Here is a 20,540-nt window from a genome sequence, read left to right as displayed (position 1 = left end):
GGGAAAAGTGAGACACCGCTAAGGGAGACCGCGGTAAACACTTGTAAAGCTCGGGAGTTCCCGCGCACTTTTCACATGTTGCGGGAAACCACGGAAGCAAATGTGTCTCGGGCAAGCTGTTTTGCACTATGTAGTCAAGTAGGTCATAAATCAAGGGTCATCCAAGCATAAAGCCCTTCATAAATCTTGTTTTTCTATCACTTTAACCTATTGCCATGGCAACATGCACCTCCAAAAAGATAATGTAACAAATAGAAATGCTCACATGACTGTCGGATGGATAGCATTGCGGATGACAAATGGAGCTTACGGAGGTGAAAGCCCCGAAGGCTGCACTATGGCATTCTTCTCACGATATGATTGTGTTGCCCCTGGATCATCCACATGTCAAAAATGATGACAATTTTACTGCTAAAAACATATACAAACAATCAATCTCATGCAATAAAAACATCCTTGATGTAGTAGGCGATAGAATTTAGGCGACTTTCATTGTGCTTGTATTCATCAATATCTACGACAATGGATCGACAAGTTATGGGGACTACAGGAGCGGGGCATTCAATGTGTCCCCGATTCCCGAGAATGCAGGATGAATTTCATGTGTGTTTACAATGTCCATCTGTCATCCTTTGTTGTACCTAGATGACGCTGTTTGATGTTCCTTTTTCCGAGACCATCGTTTTAGGGTATACGATAATGGCATTAAAGCATGATTGCATACCAACATTGATGCTTTACGCGATCCATGCATGAGCAGAACCTGTAATGGTGATCATGAGCAATTTGAAACGTGGTTGAAATTTTGAAAGATATGGCTAGCTCCTTTTTTTACATTATGGATAGCGGCATGTTGAGCCATGACCACAACCAATCCAACGTGGCTTTTGATAGCTCGTTTATAGATCCACCTGTCATTTTTACAAGCTCATGGTCATCTATGATATCAAATGAATCACAGGACAAGAGTAGCGCATTGCGAAAAAGTAACGATGTGGTGGCACAGATTCGTTCATGCGTGCACCTTTGTGTTGGGGTTGTACCAAAATTGAGAACATGATGATGGTGGCCCAAGCATAAAACAATGCTCCATTCGCCACATGGTCATTCCTGCTGATTTTGCTAGTGATTCATATAAAAGTCGATCATCAAGAGCAGGTTAGCAAAGACGAACAAGATTGCGTTTAAAGAAAAACTCAAACAATGGTTGATACAAGAATACCATCAACTACAAATACTAGCAGCGGCAGCAACAGCAGCAGCAGCAGCAACATGGCTGTGTTGCATGAAGGCTGTAAGCAACCTAAAATGCCACGGCGTCGCATCATTGCGTGCCTCGATGGAACATGGAACACGCCGTCAGGTAGATGCATGCAAGCTTGTTCTCTTTCTACTACACTAACGAACATCCACTTGACCAGCTCATACCAATGTATTTCGATTTTACAACAACATTGAGGAATCACGCCCTGTGAAAGCCAATGACGATCCAAATCATTACATCCAGGTGGCCGAGTATTTTCTAGGAGTGGGTGGTGCTGAGGATGGTATCAAACGTTACTTGGGCGGTGCTTTTGGATTTGGTATCAGCGATCAAATCTTGTCAGCTTATGCATTCCTCAGCGAGAACTATCAATGTGAGGAAGACGAGATTTGGCTTTTGGGTGTCTCTCGTGGAGGTATGCAAGGTTTCTGTAATTGCATATGACAACTCCTTATTTAATACCATTACCCATAGCCTATGCGGCGAGAAGTCTTGCAGGCATGATCTACAATGTAGGCTTGTTGCCATGCAAACACATCACTACCGCATTGGACGAAGCATACAGCTTGTATCGTCGAAAAGATAGAGCCAGCCACCCACACGATCCAGAGAGCTTGGCGTTTCGTGCCAAATACGAATGTTGGCATCCAGACATTCGATTCCTTGGTTGCTTTGATACCGTTGGTAGGTACATGATTCTCCTTTGTGTGGGCTTCAACAAGGCGTAGTTGACATTCTTTATCCATTTTACAGGTAGCCTTGGCGTGCCTCGTCTTCCATGGTACCTTGGTGGATCATTGTGTAAGGAATAAACGAAAAGAACAGCAACGAAGCTATCCCACGTTGACATCTAATATTGAATAGTATGGAGCTTGTTCCATGGATTGCATTATTTTCACGATACAAAGCTCTCTCCCAAGGTCATCTCAGCCTTTCATGCCATTTCTATCCATGAACAGAGAGCTTGGTTTAGGCCCACATTGATGCAATACGCTACCCACAAGCGAGAGCACCAACAGCTTGAGCAACTATGGTTTCCTGGTACACACTCTGATTTATCCGGTGTGCCCAAGTCATCGCACGTCCTTGCCAATCACGCACTACGATGGATGATGACCAAAGCACAAGACTGTGGCATGGTATTTAGGTACAACATTATACATCAATGGCAACACAAAGAAAGATCATGAGGAGATGTGCTGACAAGCTGCTATTGTTCCCGAAACAGACAACCGATCAATGACGTTTGTGGTGCACAAGCGTTTACCTTTTATGACAGCTACAATGCCGAGTCAGTGTATCGGCTTGTGCCGCGTAAAGATCGATTCATTGATCCAGCCATATTCCCAGGCATGCAATATTTGTACCAACATGGCCAATTCACAAAGTGCCTTATGACCAGAGATCAGCTTTCCCTTTATCCATCAAAGACGCTGAGTCGATTCAAAAAAGATCTCGCCGAGTTTCACAAAAAGAAACAACGAGAGCAACAACAACAGCAGCAGCATGATGATAACCCATCAGCTGAACAAGATCGGCCATCATCAAGTCGTGCAAATTAACGCCAACCATGACCACCATCCCTTCGTTTCCCAGCCAAAGTGAATAAGAATACGCACACAAGACATCATGATTATATAGACTTTACCGCTCACATGGGTATATAGAAATCAATCGCATACATAGATGTACCCTCACCATCATTGTTGGAATGTTATGAATATACACCTATGAAGATCATTAATGATGCAATGTGATCAACATGATGCACACGTGATTAAGATTTCTTCTCCCTAAGAAGTCGTGAACACAGTAAAGGGTCACGGCATGGGCACCATAAGCGGAATGGAAGCAACGATGCTGATGGAAACCATTATCGATCATAGATAGGCTTATACATACAACCCTCTATAATGCATAGCACATGGGGTCAGTACACGCACAAGGTAACAAGGCTCAAATCACGTTAACTTCAAAATAGACCTTAAAATGGATGGGGTGATAACTTTTGGGTACAGCCCAGCTAACGAAATTTCATTTCTATGTATGTACAATGCTACATTTGTAGGGCTATGGGAATGGGGGAAAGCCGTATCCTCGTTTCTAGTAGCTAGTCTTGAGAGAAAATCCCTTAAAGTAACTGTACATCTTTTTCTTTGGTGCCCATTCTTTGCCGTTGCCACCAAAAAAGGTATCAAAGACTATCCAGGACAATCATATATGAGTTTGAAAGTATGGTATAATAACAAGCAATATGTCTTACCAATGCCAATGACTTGACCGGTGTCTTTGGAAAGGAAGGCCAGCTCCTTTTCGGTCAAGACCTTTTTCCCGTTGACATGGACAGTGACTGAGCCATCGGTTTTGCCAGGAGAATTGAGCTTCAAGGTCTGCTTAATAGTTGTCCACTCGCCAGTAGGGAACGACCATGAACCACGACCCAAGCTATAACCGTAGTCAGAGTTGCAAATGTTGTTTTTTTCATCACAAAGGCTCTTGCGTTGTTTGCTTTCCGGCATATAAGCATATACCTCGCCATCGCCTTTACGACGCCACATGAATCTAATGATACACACCATGATGTCAATTACTACATGCACTATACACAAAGCAGCAACCACCATGTACAACACTATACCTCGTGGAAAAACAGCTATCAGCATCAGCACCACCAGAGCATCCTTCATGTCCACCATACAATCCAGGTAATTTTCCACCTTGGACAAATGTAAATCGCTTAGGGAAATACACCTGGTATTCAAGGACGACTTGCTTGGCTTCTTTTTTCAAATGAAAAGGCTCTGCATAGAATCCGATGCCACCTTGAGGATCGCTTTGTGGGTTGCTGCTTCCTTTGGGATACTCGACACGAAGCACGGATGTCTTTTTGCTACTTGGATCGGCCACAATCTTATGGTTGCCGTCATTGTCGTGGGGCCAGGCCCAGCCACTTGATTCGTCAATACCCCATTTCTTACGCCAGGCCATTTCATTGCTCCTGTACTTGTTCCAATTCTTGAATGACCATGTGTCGGACTTTTTGTCAGCCCATACAACGGGTGTGATGATGATGGCCTGCACCAGAAACAGCATTGCAAAAAGGAGTGTGATGGGTTGCATGATGATGATAATGATAATGAAAAGGTTGTAATGGGAGTGCACAGCACAAAGGAAAATGAGACTTCTGAACCTGTCAGATGGGAATGGATTTGATGTGGAAATGAAAACCAAGAAAAATGACCTTGATTTTATATATTGACAGCCGAACACAGGGAACCATCATGTTCCCAGGTCTCAATCATTGCAAGTGGCAAAAAAGCAGGGTTCGTGTAACGTGTTGTTGTATCACCTCCCACGTTAATTGGCTCGATCGCACCTATCATTCGCATGCAGCATTGTCAATTTGCATGTTTGCATTTGAACATGCCTGATTATGTACATTTCATAAGAGAGAAAGATCGCCTTCGATACATACATGCTGCGTGAATGAGTGAAGTTTTGATTCCTCCTCCCACTAGAGTCATACGTGAACCATGAAATGGCCATAATGAGATGATCCCTTTTTTGGTCATGAATGAATGATGATACAAAGGACAATGGAGCGGTGTACGTAAACAATCAATCAATCACCTCTCGGAGTAAGATGCTTATTGACAAGCGCGGAACGTGAAGGTAGCATCATTGAAAGATGCACCAACTACCCTTTCGGGTTACGTCCGGGTCCCATGAGCAAGGAGCCAAATTTACGTGCGAGAAGCATATGTCGGTCGTACTTTAGGGAGTTGGATGGCAACATTTAATTACTGTAATGACTTTGATTTACCGCGTGGTGGTGGTGGTGTCATTGTGTGATAGACCAACGGATCATCCACGTTGTGAATTCTGCAAAGATCAAGGGTCGATGCAAGGTAAAAAGATCATTGAACCACCCTCCTTATCACACTTCCCCTCCTCAATATTGTAACATGATGGAACTAGTATATCATTAATAGGTTGTGAATATATGTACATTGGAGGAATAAAGAGAGGACAAAAATTGGGCTGGGGGGGGTGTAAAAAGAAGGGTATATGGAATAAAGATTAAGTATATCATGATGAGCACACCTTGTTGTATTCATCCATCAAGGCACGATCTTCCTCCAACATTTGTTGCTGTTGTTGCATGATGTTTTCGGGTTGGATAATCATCGCATCCATCTTGTGCATCAACTCTTCCATATCACGTTCATACGAATTGCCTGCCAATGCCATTTCGGTTTTCTGCAACTTGGCTTCGAGCTTGCTGATAGTAGCATTGAAAGATTCCAAGTCGTGCTCGGCTTTACCCAATACAGCTGCCACCATGTCGGAATTCTTTTGTTGAAAGTGTGTATCAAAATCAACCTCAAACTTGATCATCTCATCTTCCACGCGTTGCTTTTGCTTCGCCAATTGACGATCCAAATCAGAAACACGACGCATCAATACAGCATGCTTTCGAGAAACAACCGAATTGGATGCTTGTAACGCACCAATCTTTTCAATGGCCACATCCAATCGCTCCGATTGTGCCGAGTATTGATCGTGTAACATGATGTATTTGCCTGTCATATCCATATTGCTGGTTGTGGAGGATGTTGTATTGGTGGTATGCGTGGGTGAGGATGGAGCTGGAGGATGATCATGGCTATTGGAAATAGCAAGACGCTCCACAGCTTCTTCATATTGACCTTGCTTTGCCATTTGTTGACGAAATTGACTCAATTCTTGCATAGCCATATCTTTATCAGTGAGTGCTTCATCCAATTCCTCTTGCAATCGTTGTATCCGTGCGTTTGCATTCGCTTCACGTTCCTCAGATTGAGTTTGTAAAGCAAACACGTTTTGCTGCAATCGTGAAATTTGTTGAATCAATGCTTTGCGATCTTCGGGAGATAAGCTCTTTGATCCCCCAACAGCTGTATCATCTGAAATGGATGAGCCTGCAAGGGTTGTGGTCGTTGATTGATCATCACCGCTATTGCTGGATCGTGAAGAACCACCCGATTTGGTCTTATCCACATCTTCCATCATAGCTGACAACTTGTGTTCGAGAGCATCGTATCGCTTGTTGAGATCATCCAATTCTAATTCTACTTGCTGCTTTTGAGCCTTGACTTGGCGCAACTCTTTACGCATGTCCATGCGTGCCTCATTGGCTTCAGCAAGCTGTCGTTCCAATTCTTGAATATGTCGCTCCGTAGTCTCATCCATCTCTTGGAATCGCATCACCTTGGTACGCAAGTCGCTCAACACGTCTTCATCATTGGCACGTTCGGCATCGGATTGTGCCATGCGTTGTTCAAGTTCACGAATATGAGCTTCATTGGCCTCTTCACGCTTCTTGAGTCGTTGAATAGTGAGCTGCTGTTCATTGATAAGGTGTTCCTGATCCTCCATAACAATTTCACATTGCTCAATCTTGCGTTGTTGCTCTTCAATTTGCACATCCGCATGAGTGATAGCTGCACGATCCATTGCATGTCGTGACTCCAAGCTTGATAGTGTTTTCTCATATTCTTCAATCACTGGTTCCACAATTTGCTGAAATTTGGCATCATCCACTTCTTGTGATCCTCGTTGTCGTAATCGTTTAAGTTCCTCTTCGACCATGCGATTGCGTTCTCGAGTAACAGATGCCTCGCCATCCAATTCCTCCACTTGTCGCTGCAAGTCAGCAATAACCATCCTCTGCTCCTGGTATACTTGATCAAAATCATCCGTTGCCAATAATTCAGGAACACCATTGCCACCAGGCACAGGTGATGCCGCTGCTGGTGATGATAACTTGGATGTAGCACCGCTACCACCTCCCGCTTTGAGCTCGTTTTTGAGATTGCTGACCATGGTACGCAAAAGTTCGATATTGTCGGTTGTCATCCACTCCTCAACTTCATTCTTTTCAACCTTGTTCTTGATATTTCGAGCACGACTTGCATATTGTAAGGTGTTGAGCGTCTCGGGTAAATTGTATTCGGCTGGACTGACACAAGCAATCATCAATGTTGTTGCGTTACCACCTAGCGAATCTTGTAATAGACGTGTCAACTTTGAGTCACGATAAGGAACATGCTGATTTCGTTTTCCAGGATCACCAAGAACTGAAATGACGTTGCCGAGTGCTAATAGACCACCATTGATATTGATGCCTTCTTTACGTCGATCACCTTCAGCAGCTGTACGTTTGAGCTATCAATGACAATGAGTATACAATGTTATCTAATATCTTGACAACTTCAACTTACACGTTCGCTGCCAGCCAAATCGACAAAATGGAACTTGGAGGTAGTAATAATCCATTCACCATCACCATCACCACTCGCTTTGCTGTTGCTGGTACCACCTCGTTTCCCTCGTAGACTAGGCGACGGACTTACAGGACGACTGTTGCCACCGCCATTTTTATCTGCCCAACGTTCTTGTCGCAAGGTGACTGATAGGATAGCGTGCGAACGAGATGACTTTTCATTCATATCCGTTGAACCCGTAGCTCTATTCTGGGTGCCTTGTTCGAGGTAGGATAAGACATCATCTGCACTGTGTACGGTCATTTCTCTCAATCCAGCCCAATAAATATGTCCCTTGGTATCTTCGCGAATCGTGATGGGAGGTCGTTCATTGGGAGGTGCCGGGTTGAGTAAATCCACGAGCTCTTCATTGTAAATCTCAATAAAGGAGACTTTGACTGTATAGCGAAATTTGCTTTGTTGACGCTGTTGAATGGATGAAGGGGCCATCATTAATCTTGAGCCACCTGGTGGACGCATACGACTTTGGGGTCTTGAAGCTGAAGAGCATGATGAAGTGGGTGATGGTGAACGAGTATCATTTTGTTGAAGGATATCAAATAAGAGTGATACGGCTCGTGGCACAATGCCCTCGTGTTCCATGTCGTACGATCCATGATGTTGTGCTGTTCCCATTGTATATGTCTTGCCAGATGACGTTTGACCCTATATGAATGATATTAGATCAATGCGTCTATTGATCCACTTTGTCCAAATAACACATACATAAGCGAGAATAGTGACATTGTATCCTAAAAGTGATATCGATTAGTACGCTACCTTTGTTTTTTTATCCTTGCTCCTTACTTACCATCGACAAATTTGCGTACAAGCTTCTCGCCCACCGTAGCAAAGATCTCACTTTGGGTGCAGGATGGCTTGAAGACTTGATCAAAGTGGAACATCTTGTTCTGCGACACAATATGGACTGATCCATCCTGTGCACGGAGCACATCATTCTCTGATAGACTTGCAAACCGAGGCTGGGCACGATCTCGTTCCGTCAACGGGCGTATACGAAGGGCTAATGGAGAGAGATAAGAATGACAACACCATCATCCAAGAGAGAATGGGTTTATACTTGCCAACTTGCACAGCTGCTGTTTGTGCTCGACCATCTTTTCTCATTGTGGCGTAGGATTAACGAGTAAACATGAAAAGGAAGAGAGAGCGAGAGAGATAGAAAGAAGAAGCTGTGTATGTGTGTGTGTACCACAGTCCAAAAGTGTTGCTCCGCCCCTGAGACGCTTGGTTGTACACAGCGAGAATAGATGTAGCTGTGAGTTGTGTGTATGTGTGTACGTACATAAAGTATCCCTTTCAATAAAACGGTCAGCGGGGACTCTGTATTCGATCTCCTCTTGATGCTAATGCCGCCGATACATGTACACGAAACACGTATATGCAATACATGAATAAACCCATTGTTTCGATAATGCATCCAGGGGTTAAACCATGCATCATTATAATAGATTCATACTCTCCCTTATAATAATACAACTACTACCACTCTTGTGCAACCTATTCATCCCCTTCTTTATATATACGAATGACAATATCGATGAACCCGTGGATAAAAAGATGATAACAAATATGCATGTGATGATGATGGTGGTGGGTCCGTGTCTCATTTCACATGAGGGAAGGGAAAGGGAATCCAATCCTTTTGTTTCGTGTAATTGTATCCATTTACATTTTGCATTAAACTACAAGATTCCATCCCGACCCGTATAGTATATTTTGTCCTTTTCTTCCTCTTCATTTCCATGGCATCCACCTCAACTACAGCTCCTTTACGGATACGCCTCCTCACTTTTGACGCCTACAACACCCTCTTCAAACCAAAGGGTAGCTTATCTGCTCAATACGCAAGTAATCGTCACTCTCTCTTTGACTGCCATCGACCACTCAGTTGCTAATGGGGTCCCCATGCGTTGTTCATTAGGCACAAGAAGCTGCTCGTTTCGGTATCCATGTGACTAAAAGTGCTGTCAGCCAAAACTTTGGTCATGCCTACAAGAAGCAACTTGATCGTGCACCCTTTTATGGCCTTCAACTCGGTATGACGCCGCGTGAATGGTGGGAAGAGGTAAATATGGGACAAGACTGGAATATCCGGGATGCGATGAACCTTATCAATTCCATCATTAGTTGGTCTATACGACGTTCCTGGGAGCAGGTGCAAACAAGCAAGGTATATAAATGTTGTCTATGTAGCAGGATTTTGAATACTCACACACGCCTACACGCATATACCATTTAGATCTTGATCCGATCTTTGGTCGACTTTTTGACTCATTGTATACGCGGTTCATGACTGCGGAAGGTTACGCCACTTTTCCGGATGTTGACAAGACTTTGGCTGAGCTGAAACGTCGAGGATTCCAAATGGGTGTCATAAGCAACTCGGACGAGCGAGTGTGTAAGTCAACGATCCAAGAGGACAAAAAGTCAAGGGAGGTTGCTTATATACATATCTCGAATGTAGTATCGGTTATCAAGAGCTTAAACCTTGATCAACATTTCGACTTTGTATTGCCAAGTTGCCTTGCTGGATATGAAAAACCTGCTCTCGAGATCTTTGACAAGGCACTACAAATTGCCAATGTGTCTCCTCAGAATGCATTACATGTGGGTGATGATGCCGAAAAGTAAGCATTGATCGTGGGTGGGTGCGTGGGATCATTGTGATTATTTTATTCATGCATGAAATCGGACCGTCGCCGCTTCATTGTTGTTATTGTGGATAGGGATTTCCAAGGTCAGTGATAAATTCATCGTGTGGTATACATATGAAAGGCTCATTGTGTCTATAGGAGCTCGTGATGCTGGATGGCATTCCGTTTTACTTGAAAGAAGTATGTAACGTGTGTGCTCAGCATATAAATCACCCTACTGATGATCATGCCACATGTTGCTTCCGATAGGTAAACTCTCTTATCAAGATTCTGCACCCGCCTTGGTTCAAGATGCCCCATCCCCTGTTCAACTTCCAAACACCATCATGTCATTGCAAGAGTTGTGTACTATCTTGGGCTCTCCATCTTCATTGTCTTCATCACAACAACAACCCAAAGCTGTATCATCCAACCAGTAGTAGTATAATGGCCGACGTGAATCAACGCATGATATTAAACTATATATAGTAACTCGGATTTTACTTTTTCCCACCAAATGAACAAAGAGAACACCACATTCATCATTTTCACACACTCACGCATGTTTTGTTTGATTTGCAATTGGGATCTTTGTTTACATGAAAGCAACGGTTAAAGAAGAGAATGAATGATACGCGAAGTAAAAGTTGCTATCTTAAAGGGGGGAATGAGAGGACGCAATGATAAAGGGGGGTGATCGTGTGAATGTGTTTAGAAACCGCCACGGAGACGCAACACGAGGTGAAGAGTGGACTCCTTTTGGATGTTGTAATCGGAAAGAGTACGACCATCTTCAAGTTGCTTGCCGGCAAAGATAAGACGTTGCTGGTCTGGGGGAATACCTTCCTTGTCTTGGATCTTGTTCTTGACGTTCTCGATAGAATCCGAAGACTCCACTTCCAAAGTGATGGTCTTACCAGTCAAAGTCTTGACAAAGATTTGCATACCACCACGAAGACGCAACACCAAGTGCAAAGTGGATTCCTTTTGAATGTTGTAATCAGAGAGAGTGCGACCATCCTCAAGTTGCTTGCCGGCAAAGATCAAACGTTGCTGGTCTGGGGGAATTCCTTCCTTATCTTGAATCTTGTTCTTGACGTTTTCAATGGAATCGGATGACTCAACTTCCAAAGTAATGGTCTTGCCAGTGAGGGTCTTGACAAAGATTTGCATACCACCACGAAGACGCAACACCAAGTGAAGAGTGGATTCCTTTTGAATGTTGTAATCAGAGAGAGTGCGACCATCCTCAAGTTGCTTGCCGGCGAAAATGAGACGTTGCTGGTCTGGGGGAATACCTTCCTTGTCTTGGATCTTGTTCTTTACGTTTTCAATAGAATCAGAGGACTCAACCTCCAAAGTGATGGTCTTGCCAGTGAGGGTCTTGACGAAGATTTGCATACCACCACGAAGACGCAAGACAAGATGGAGAGTGGACTCCTTTTGGATGTTGTAATCGGACAAGGTGCGGCCGTCTTCAAGCTGCTTGCCTGCAAAGATAAGACGTTGCTGGTCTGGAGGAATGCCCTCCTTGTCTTGGATCTTGTTCTTGACGTTTTCGATGGAATCAGAGGACTCGACTTCCAAAGTGATAGTCTTGCCGGTGAGTGTCTTGACGAAGATTTGCATGTTGTTTGAATAAAAGGGAGAAGAAGAAAGAAAAGGTAGCTGCGGTTTCTGGATGCTGGAAATTTCCGGCTTTATATAGCTGAACGCCTTGGCGTGGTATGAACATCAACGATTGGTCCATTCTTACGGAGCCAAGTGTACGACCCTGCTTTTTCTCTCGTGAGTCAAATCATCCCATATACGGTGGATCCGGCGATGATGAAAGAAACAAGAGCGATCTGGACACTTCTATCAGATTCCATCCTTCTTCTTTGTTGTCAATCACACACCCCATAACACTCTCACAAGCTTATTTTTATAGCATAGCAGATGACACTGTCGTCATCCTTGTCATTGATAATATAAAGAAATGATACATGCAACGCACTCAGTAGCATCATTATGCTGCGGTGGTATCCGTGATTGATGGTTGGCTGTGTGAAACTTGAAATTTTTTGGGGGGTGCTGCGTAACTTATCAGCGTACATCATCATTGCTCAGGACGATGATGCAAACCAACCCCTGTTGCTGCTTGTAATAATTTCAATGCAGCCGTGCGTGCTTGAATGATGGACCATATTACAAGAGTTGCCATGATCATTACTAATGTTGTAGTAGTAAAAGTCATTAACATCACTCATAACACGTTAAACAACAAAGTCAATATTTATATCATCTCCTTCATCATCATCATCATCCCACTTTGCCACTCCTTCTTGTTGAAGGAAGGAAGGGGTTGTCAATAGATTTGGGGGGAGGGGGGTTTGTGCAAAAGGAAGAGCTCTGCTCATCACTTGAACCGGGTGCTTGGGAACGTGCTGCATGGATAAATAACGTCATGCTAGCTGGGCTGAGCTGAGCTTGTGATTCCACTTCCGAGAGAGAGAGAGAGAAGGAACGATCATGCATGGATGAATGCATCACCGCTCACTCACGCACCTCTTCTTTTATCACACACACACACACACACACACATCCTCCTATTACATTGACTCACTCACATCACACACCCACTCATTGAGACCATGTCAAACAGTATGTATTCTCTTTATTCACGCTAGCTGCTAATCAGGGATCCTCATTGCTTTCAAGAAGGAGTGATACTGGTGGAATGACCTCCTATTCTTCCTTGTTGCAATGGTCAACGTTGGATCGAACTCATCTTCTTCTCAATGTACACATTGCGACTCAGTCCTTTCTTTGGATACTTTCTAGACTCGGTGGACAATATCACTGTAAAGCTTGGAGACCTCACAACCACAAAGCGTGAGTATACAAGCATGTGTAAACAGCTGTCTTCTTTACTCATATATGGATCATCTATAGCGATGGCACCACCAGCTTCTAGTGGGACAACGAATCAGCCATCTCAAGGTAAATACAATTGAGGATGATGGGTAACCATTGGAGGTATTCACATGTTATATGATAGAGGCGCAAATCAAGAGCAACGACGATGGTTTGTATCTACTATTTCGAGCGATCATCGTGGAATCTCCAATGCTTATATACATGTTGAATTAGACACTCCATCCAGTAATCTTATCAAGAGCAATCATGATGTCCAAGTGAAGCTAGCTGATCAACAAGCGGATCCAAATTCACCCTTGTATTCTGTCAAATCATTCGAAGAATTGGGATTGTAAGTGTGTTGTTGCAAAGGATGGATGGGATAACGCGTATCTAAAGGGTGTTATTGTGTATAGGAATCCTGATCTGCTCAAAGGCTTATATGCTATGGGCTTTTCCAAACCATCAAAGATTCAGGAGCGTGCATTGCCATTATTACTTTCCAATCCGTAAGTGTTCAAGGAGATACATGGGATGTGCCTGTACAAGGGGACGCTATCAACAACCAGGAAGCTTATTTCTACTATTATAGACCACGTAATATGATCGGCCAGTCGCAAAGTGGTACCGGCAAGACTGCAGCTTTTGTTTTGACCATGTTGTCTCGGGTGGATACAGCAGTGAAACAGCCACAAGCACTATGTCTCGCGCCATCGCGTGAATTAGCACGACAAATCATGGATGTGGTACAAGAGATGTCACAATTCACGCAAATCACAACGGCATTGGCAGTTAAGGATTCGTTGACGCGTGGGCATACGATACAAGCACAAGTGGTAGTGGGCACACCTGGTACAGTGCAAGAAGCCATTCGACGACGACAACTTGCAGTGCAGCATATGAAGCTCTTTGTATTGGATGAGGCGGATAATATGTTGGATCAAGCTGGATTGGGTGATCAAAGTATTCGCATCAAGGCGATGATTCGAGTGCCACATCCATTACAAGTCATTCTATTTTCAGCCACGTTTCCTGACAATGTACGGCGATTTGCCAACAAGTTTGCGCCTGAAGCGAACGAGATTTCACTCAAGCGTGAAGAGCTCAGTGTGGAAGGAATCAAGCAATTTTACATGGATTGTGATAGCCAAGATCACAAATATGAGGTGCTATGCAACCTATACGACTTGTTGACTGTCAGCCAAAGTATCATTTTTTGCCACACACGTGAGACGGCGGACGAGATTGCACGAAGAATGACTTCCATGGGCCACGCGGTGGTTTCACTCCATGGCAAAATGACAGCAGAGGAACGTGACAAGGTCATGGATGATTTTCGACGTGGCGAATTCAAGGTGTTGATCACTACAAACGTCCTTGCCCGTGGCATTGATATCTCACAAATCACATTGGTGGTGAACTATGACTTGCCCATTGACTACAATACAAGGCAACCGGATTATGAGGCGTATTTACATCGTATTGGTCGTACCGGTCGATTTGGGCGTACAGGCGTCAGCATCAATTTTGTCCACAACAAACAAACATGGGAACAAATGCACATGATTGAAAACCATTTCCAACGGCCCATTGTCAAGATAGAAACGGATGATTGGGAACAAGTGGAAAGGAAACTCAAGAGCGTGCTGTAATCCAATCACCATGTCACATGCATCAACATCCAATTTTTATCGCATCATCATCATCACCATTGCCATTATCTATTCTTCTTCTTTGTCAAACATCAGCAGTATCCATCATTGATAAAAAGTCAATTTGTTCTTCATCACCGATTCTTCATATTGTTGCTGCATGGAGGTCTACATGAATGTAAAGTGGGTTGCAGGAATCATCCTTTGCCGTTGCCATGACAATAACACCCCAAGACACAGTATCCAAGCAACTACTCAACAAGCGTTCTTTGATTGATCATCCCGAGTTTGATAGTAATGTATTTACAATGGTTGGGATTAAAGAAAAGTTGTTGGAAGCAAAAAGAAGAAAGCAAAAAAGGGCATAGTGCAATGACATAAGAGGAGAGAATATAGTATGGACAATAGATAAGGTGACTATGTATAGAAAAAGGGTTGTTGGGTGGGATATCGGCATAAGTGTAATTCATTTTCCAAGCCAGCATACAGTAGATGTGGAGGAGGAATGTAATAGATACTTGGTGGCTGCAACTTCTTCACCATACAGCTGAATGCTTTTGAATCCGCTGATGATGGTGATGATGATGAGGTGTGGTGGATGATAAATGCACCATAGAATGTTGTGGAGAGGCAAGTTGCATCATGGCTACAGCTGCATCCACCTCGATAATATCACCGGCACCATTTGCCGAGGGTGTTCCATTCGCCACAGCTGTTGGATGCATAGGTTGTGGCGGTTGTTGTTGTTGTATAGGAGGAGGAGGCGGTTGTGTTGGTGTTGCTATGGATGGCTGTGGGGTTGTAGTTGATGGTGGAGGTGGTGACATGATGTTCCGAATAGGTGGTAAACGTACAGGTTCATCACGTTGTACTGAAAATGACCATGAACGTCGAGCTGGTTGTGATGATGCTGGCCACGGCAAATCCATGCTAAGCCGACGACTAGCCTTATTGGCATGTGGATATGCATGTTGTTGTTTTAGCTGCTGTTGCTGCTGTTGCTGTTGTTGTTGTTGCTGTGCTGTTGGCCAATACCAGCTTGCTGTGGAGGACATTGATGATGACGATGTTAATTCTGTAGGTGAATCATCATCATGTGCTATGGATGCCTTGCGTTTACGAGAACCGTTCCTATGTCTACTAGTGTGAACATGGGATAAAGCATAAAAGAAGAATGGTATATAGCGTACATTTGCACACGATGTTCTTTTCGAATCCGTAGTCGTACCCCTTGGTCTGAAAACGAGCGAGACAAGAACGTGGATTCCAACATTCCCGGAAAGGTCTTTGAAGAGTATACCGAGAACACATCAGAGTAGATTGATTTAAGGCTTACTGCGCCTTGTCTATCATAACAAAAGGAACATTAGCATTAGCAGAGCTATAATGAGAGAAAGGAAATGAGCCATACAAGGTGATCTCAAATAAAGTGAATTTGATGCGATATTGTCCTTCCATGCGAATGGACAAGTCGCCAAAAACAAAGAATCCACCATCTACAATTTTCGGCAAACAATGTCAGTGATTGCATTATGGATCGGGAATCATGCATGAAAATGTACCGTGATTGTCATAATCTTTTAGCTTATACATGGATGAAACAGCTTGCCCAGAAACACCATTCACTTCATGCACCGGCTCATCTCGTACCGGATGTGCCAAGCTGGCACACATGAAAAAGTAAGGATTCTGCAGGAAATCTCTTTTGGTACATAAATGTTTCCTTGTTATTATATATGCAGCCGCAAACTAAGACTCCCAGCACATGGTGGGTGATATCGTTATACTCACTGTATTTCTTGAGGAATGGCATCCTCCAGCTTGATTTGTACAATGGGTGGTGGATCTACCGGTCGACGATCTATTATACAAACATCAGCGTATGGGATACAAGATGATGACTTTCTATAATAACGAACCTCGTTCGTTGGTAGTGCTTTGACGAGTTTGAACAGGTTGCTGTCGTACTGTTAATGAAAACCGACTAGGCATGCATGTGTATGTATTAATCGTTATTGTTGCTGATTGCATGCTTCAAAGGTCACTATGTACCTTGGCAAAGTGGGTATTTGAGAACATGCTGCAATGTATTCGTAGCTGTGTGATATCGATCCTCTTGACATGATGAAGAGAAAAAGGGGAGAGAATAGTAAAATAAATCCGGGTCCAAGGATGGGGAAGACAATAAACCTTTATTTATAGCTTAACCATGTAAACTTTTTTTTTCTGCGGCCACGCATTCGGTATCTTTTCAAAACAGACTGATCACCCGGCTTCCCTAGACCGAACTTGATTGCCACCATGAACAAAAAAAAGGGACAAGGGATGAAGATGATCAGCATCAACTCAACAAATAAACCCGTGTTTTCCATCATTACATGCTTAAACAACATGCACCATTACCCAGGGATACCTTGTTACTCCACCGGTGAGCATCCTCATCATTAACAAGTACCCCCCTTTTTTCATCTTGTTCACCACCAGAGGGATGACTCTGCATTTGGACCATACAATTATACAGCATGATTCCCCAGGTTAATTGGATCCCAACCCCTTCATATGTTCACATGGTTGCTGAGAGTATAGAAAGAAGAGTGATGATGATATGGTGGGGTGGTGACGACAATGACACATTGTACTTGCTCGGTAATAAACATGGCATGCCCATAAAGTAAATTGCATAAACATGTTCTTTACCGAGATCTCTGCCGTTTGTTCACGAGATGTCAATGCCTGGGCTTTCATTCCATCATCATCCATGGCGGCTTTTCCTGCAAGCTTGCATGTCATGTCAACTTGATTTCTGAGTTTGTGTTGCCATCGTCGCCCTTTTGGGGGGAGGAGGAGGCCAATTGGGGGTGTCACAACAAAACTTTTCTTCTTCCACTTTTTACCTTTCCTGCATCTCGACCATGCCACCGCCACCCAACAAAAAGAGAAAAAGAGCAAGCAATCCTGTAAGAAAACAAACAATCGCACCATGTTAGCAGACAACTAATATAAAAGGGATCTGCAATAGGCGCATTTCAAGGAGACGAGACAAAAGATCAGGACGCTTGAAGCTAGCTTGTCAGACAAAGCCAATCTCAACAACATTGTTCAGTTGATCGATCTCACCAAAAAGCACCTTGACGAGGATCCACAAGTTGTCCATGCTGCTATCCATGCTTTACATCGTGTATTCACTCGGTGGCAAATGAATGGCGACCTTGATACCACTCGACATCAACAATCCAATGCGGCAGCTGCCAAGGTGACCAGTTGGTTGAATACTCAGTTGGATGCATACTTGAATATGCTACGTCAACTCCTTGTACATGATGAGCCTGGTCTACAGCTTCCAGCACTTCAAATTCAAATGACGTTTATCAAATCGCATTCCGAATATCGCAAGGCCCAAGGCAAAGACTATGAATTCGCCAATTACATTTTCAACCCACTCGTCAAAGCCGTCATCACCAACGACAATCTCAGCGAGCAGTTGCAGAAGGAATTTGTCCAAAAATACGTCAATGCCTATGATGATGTTCGATATTACTTTTATCAAGATGCTGCGTAAGTGCAATGTATTTATGGGAAAATGCAACATGCTGAATGCTAACGAATGCATTTAGCGGCATCATGAAGGATATCACTGAAAAGAAAAAGAAGGCATTGGGTGCCATTGTGGCCAAGAACACATTTGGTATCCTGGAGGGAATTCGATCCATGCCCACTGAGCCTGAGGAGATCAACGAATTTTGGACAGCACATCCCAATCCACATGCACAAGGAAACAAGAAGGATGAGGATGATATGATGGATCAGGATGATGAGGATGCTCTCTTATTGGGTGATACGGGCTTAGTCTCAGACAATGAAGAGGATGATACCAAGAAATCACAAAGCAAGTTGAGCAAGAAAGAAAGAAACAGCAAACCTTTCCTTTTGCATCTCAACGCACACAAACGAGCATTCCAAAACGGTTGGCTTGCCTTCCTTGGTCTTCCACTCACTGAAGAGCTCTACAAGAAGACATTGTTGATGTTGCATAAGCGGATTCTCTTGCATCTATTCGAACCCAAGCTTCTCATGGACTTTTTGACCGATTCCTACAATGTTGGTAAGTGTAACCTTTTTTTGTGGATGGATCGCTTTTTCGGTACTAAGACGAGTATCACAATGCTAGGTGGAGCTGTCAGCTTATTAGCACTCAATGGTTTGTTCATTCTCATCACCGAACACAACTTGTAAGTATACAATGGATAAGGAAGGGATGGACAAAGGCTGACACATCTTTAATAGGGATTATCCCGATTTCTATCATAAACTCTACACCTTATTGGATCGCAATATTATGCATGTCAAATACCGATCTCGATTCTTCCGTTTGCTCGACATCTTTTTATCATCCTCGTAAGTTGATCATCATCGTCATCATCCTCAATATAAATAACGCTGATGTTCCTTTCTTTATAGATTGCTGCCAGCTGCATTGATTGCTGCCTTCATTAAGCGATTAGCACGACTCTCTTTGACAGCACCACCAGCTGCCAGTGTTACCATTGTTCCCTTCATCTACAACTTGCTCCGACGCCATCCTACCTGCATGAAATTGATCCACAGCAACGACGCTGTCGGCAAAGCTGACGATCCTTTTGATTTCGATGAAAAGAATCCTTATGAATGCCATGCGCTTGAGTCATCACTCTGGGAAGTACAGACGCTTGCACAACACTATTACGCCAACGTATCCACGCTTGCAAAGATCTTTTCCGAAAAGTTCCTCAAACCCAAATACAACCTGGAGGATTTCATGGACCATACCTATGCTACAGTAAGTCAACTACCATCATCATCCTTGTATACTATGGTCATCTAACATTGCTGTTATCATAGTTCTTCAAGAATGAGATTGGACGTAAACGGAAACGAGAGCCTGCCATGGCTTTTGAGAAGCCTAGTGAGAATGAATGGGAAATTTAGTTATACATATACAGCATCATCTTTTGCATTATTAAACAAGAAAAAATTGGCATAGTCATATTAGCTTTTCTGAAATGAGATTTCTCTTGTGTAAACGACCTATGCTTTATGTATTGGCACTCGAGGGTTGAAAAGGTGTTGTTATCTGGGTCTTGATGAGTTGCAGATTTATGCATGATCCTGGTGAAACAGATCGCGAACATGATAATAACCCCACCAAGGGTTCATAACACGGATTCATTCATGACCACCAAGAAGTTTGCATCACGTTATTCTCTCGCTTTGCCCTCTCTCTAATTCCTCTTTCCCACCGTCGTTCGTCTTGTTCGATGGCATGAGACCCAACAGCTGTAAAAACTCCTCATGTCAACCCCAAAGTAACAAGTAGCACTATTGCACTGCCTAGCACAACACCACCGCCTGCTCTTATGCCCCTATCGAGGGTGGGGTTAATGCTTGTAAGCAGCACTTGGTGCGTCGATGATGAAGGATTGAATGTATTATGGATACTAATATCACGTGACTTTTACCAATCCAACCCTTTAGCTGTTGCTGGACCCTTTATTTTCTAGTCTTCGTTACTTACTGCTCCCATGATCGTTATGCTTCCCATTTCTTTGTAAACCACCCCTGTGCTTGGTTGAAATACCCATCATCCTAATGCGGCTCGCGTATGGTTATAGTTCTATTCAGTACCCTTTATTGAACAACGTTGTATATAATAGCCAAAATGAAGCAAATAGAAGTCCTCACTTTATTTTATTGTTGCTGTTCATATACAAAGAGGAAAACACACAGA

General features: G+C 43.4%; 8 protein-coding genes across 8 annotated transcripts; 4 read left to right on the top strand and 4 right to left on the bottom strand.

Moving 5' to 3' along the window:
* Positions 1-1,203: 1,203 nt before the first annotated feature.
* O0I10_002991 (uncharacterized protein) lies at positions 1,204-2,826 on the top strand (the record flags this gene model as incomplete). Its single annotated transcript, XM_058483066.1, has 6 exons — positions 1,204-1,363; positions 1,422-1,679; positions 1,739-1,948; positions 2,018-2,065; positions 2,129-2,411; positions 2,493-2,826. 6 exons carry the CDS (start codon positions 1,204-1,206, stop codon positions 2,824-2,826), a joined length of 1,293 nt encoding a protein of 430 aa, XP_058346155.1.
* A 541-nt stretch (positions 2,827-3,367) lies between these two features.
* On the bottom strand, positions 3,368-4,384 carry O0I10_002990 (uncharacterized protein; the record flags this gene model as incomplete). Its single annotated transcript, XM_058483065.1, has 3 exons — positions 3,368-3,465; positions 3,528-3,826; positions 3,903-4,384. The coding sequence occupies 3 exons, from the start codon at positions 4,382-4,384 to the stop codon at positions 3,368-3,370; spliced, it is 879 nt and encodes a 292-aa protein (XP_058346154.1).
* Positions 4,385-5,353: 969 nt separating this feature from the next.
* Positions 5,354-8,697, bottom strand: O0I10_002989 (uncharacterized protein; the record flags this gene model as incomplete). The annotated part of the gene is made up of 5 exons (XM_058483064.1): positions 5,354-7,471; positions 7,528-8,235; positions 8,296-8,321; positions 8,381-8,593; positions 8,655-8,697. The coding sequence occupies 5 exons, from the start codon at positions 8,695-8,697 to the stop codon at positions 5,354-5,356; spliced, it is 3,108 nt and encodes a 1,035-aa protein (XP_058346153.1).
* A 638-nt stretch (positions 8,698-9,335) lies between these two features.
* O0I10_002988 (uncharacterized protein) lies at positions 9,336-10,666 on the top strand (the record flags this gene model as incomplete). The annotated part of the gene is made up of 8 exons (XM_058483063.1): positions 9,336-9,437; positions 9,515-9,658; positions 9,721-9,763; positions 9,833-9,991; positions 10,058-10,220; positions 10,320-10,330; positions 10,386-10,427; positions 10,497-10,666. The coding sequence occupies 8 exons, from the start codon at positions 9,336-9,338 to the stop codon at positions 10,664-10,666; spliced, it is 834 nt and encodes a 277-aa protein (XP_058346152.1).
* Positions 10,667-10,937: 271 nt separating this feature from the next.
* O0I10_002987 (polyubiquitin) lies at positions 10,938-11,855 on the bottom strand (the record flags this gene model as incomplete). The annotated part of the gene is made up of 1 exon (XM_058483062.1): positions 10,938-11,855. The coding sequence occupies one exon, from the start codon at positions 11,853-11,855 to the stop codon at positions 10,938-10,940; it is 918 nt and encodes a 305-aa protein (XP_058346151.1).
* Positions 11,856-13,006: 1,151 nt separating this feature from the next.
* On the top strand, positions 13,007-14,776 carry O0I10_002986 (uncharacterized protein; the record flags this gene model as incomplete). The annotated part of the gene is made up of 6 exons (XM_058483061.1): positions 13,007-13,100; positions 13,161-13,208; positions 13,267-13,293; positions 13,359-13,476; positions 13,541-13,633; positions 13,717-14,776. 6 exons carry the CDS (start codon positions 13,007-13,009, stop codon positions 14,774-14,776), a joined length of 1,440 nt encoding a protein of 479 aa, XP_058346150.1.
* Positions 14,777-15,312: 536 nt separating this feature from the next.
* Positions 15,313-16,899, bottom strand: O0I10_002985 (uncharacterized protein; the record flags this gene model as incomplete). The annotated part of the gene is made up of 7 exons (XM_058483060.1): positions 15,313-15,907; positions 15,967-16,122; positions 16,188-16,272; positions 16,339-16,478; positions 16,568-16,637; positions 16,696-16,760; positions 16,829-16,899. The coding sequence occupies 7 exons, from the start codon at positions 16,897-16,899 to the stop codon at positions 15,313-15,315; spliced, it is 1,182 nt and encodes a 393-aa protein (XP_058346149.1).
* Positions 16,900-17,688: 789 nt separating this feature from the next.
* O0I10_002984 (uncharacterized protein) lies at positions 17,689-19,741 on the top strand (the record flags this gene model as incomplete). The annotated part of the gene is made up of 7 exons (XM_058483059.1): positions 17,689-17,733; positions 17,796-18,331; positions 18,391-18,878; positions 18,945-19,005; positions 19,061-19,171; positions 19,235-19,592; positions 19,655-19,741. 7 exons carry the CDS (start codon positions 17,689-17,691, stop codon positions 19,739-19,741), a joined length of 1,686 nt encoding a protein of 561 aa, XP_058346148.1.
* Positions 19,742-20,540: the final 799 nt, after the last annotated feature.

Source organism: Lichtheimia ornata (assembly GCF_029851405.1).
Source record: "Lichtheimia ornata isolate CBS 291.66 chromosome Unknown scaffold00009, whole genome shotgun sequence".
In the NCBI taxonomy this organism is placed as follows: domain Eukaryota; kingdom Fungi; phylum Mucoromycota; class Mucoromycetes; order Mucorales; family Lichtheimiaceae; genus Lichtheimia; species Lichtheimia ornata.
This window is presented reverse-complemented; position numbering and strand designations above follow the sequence as displayed.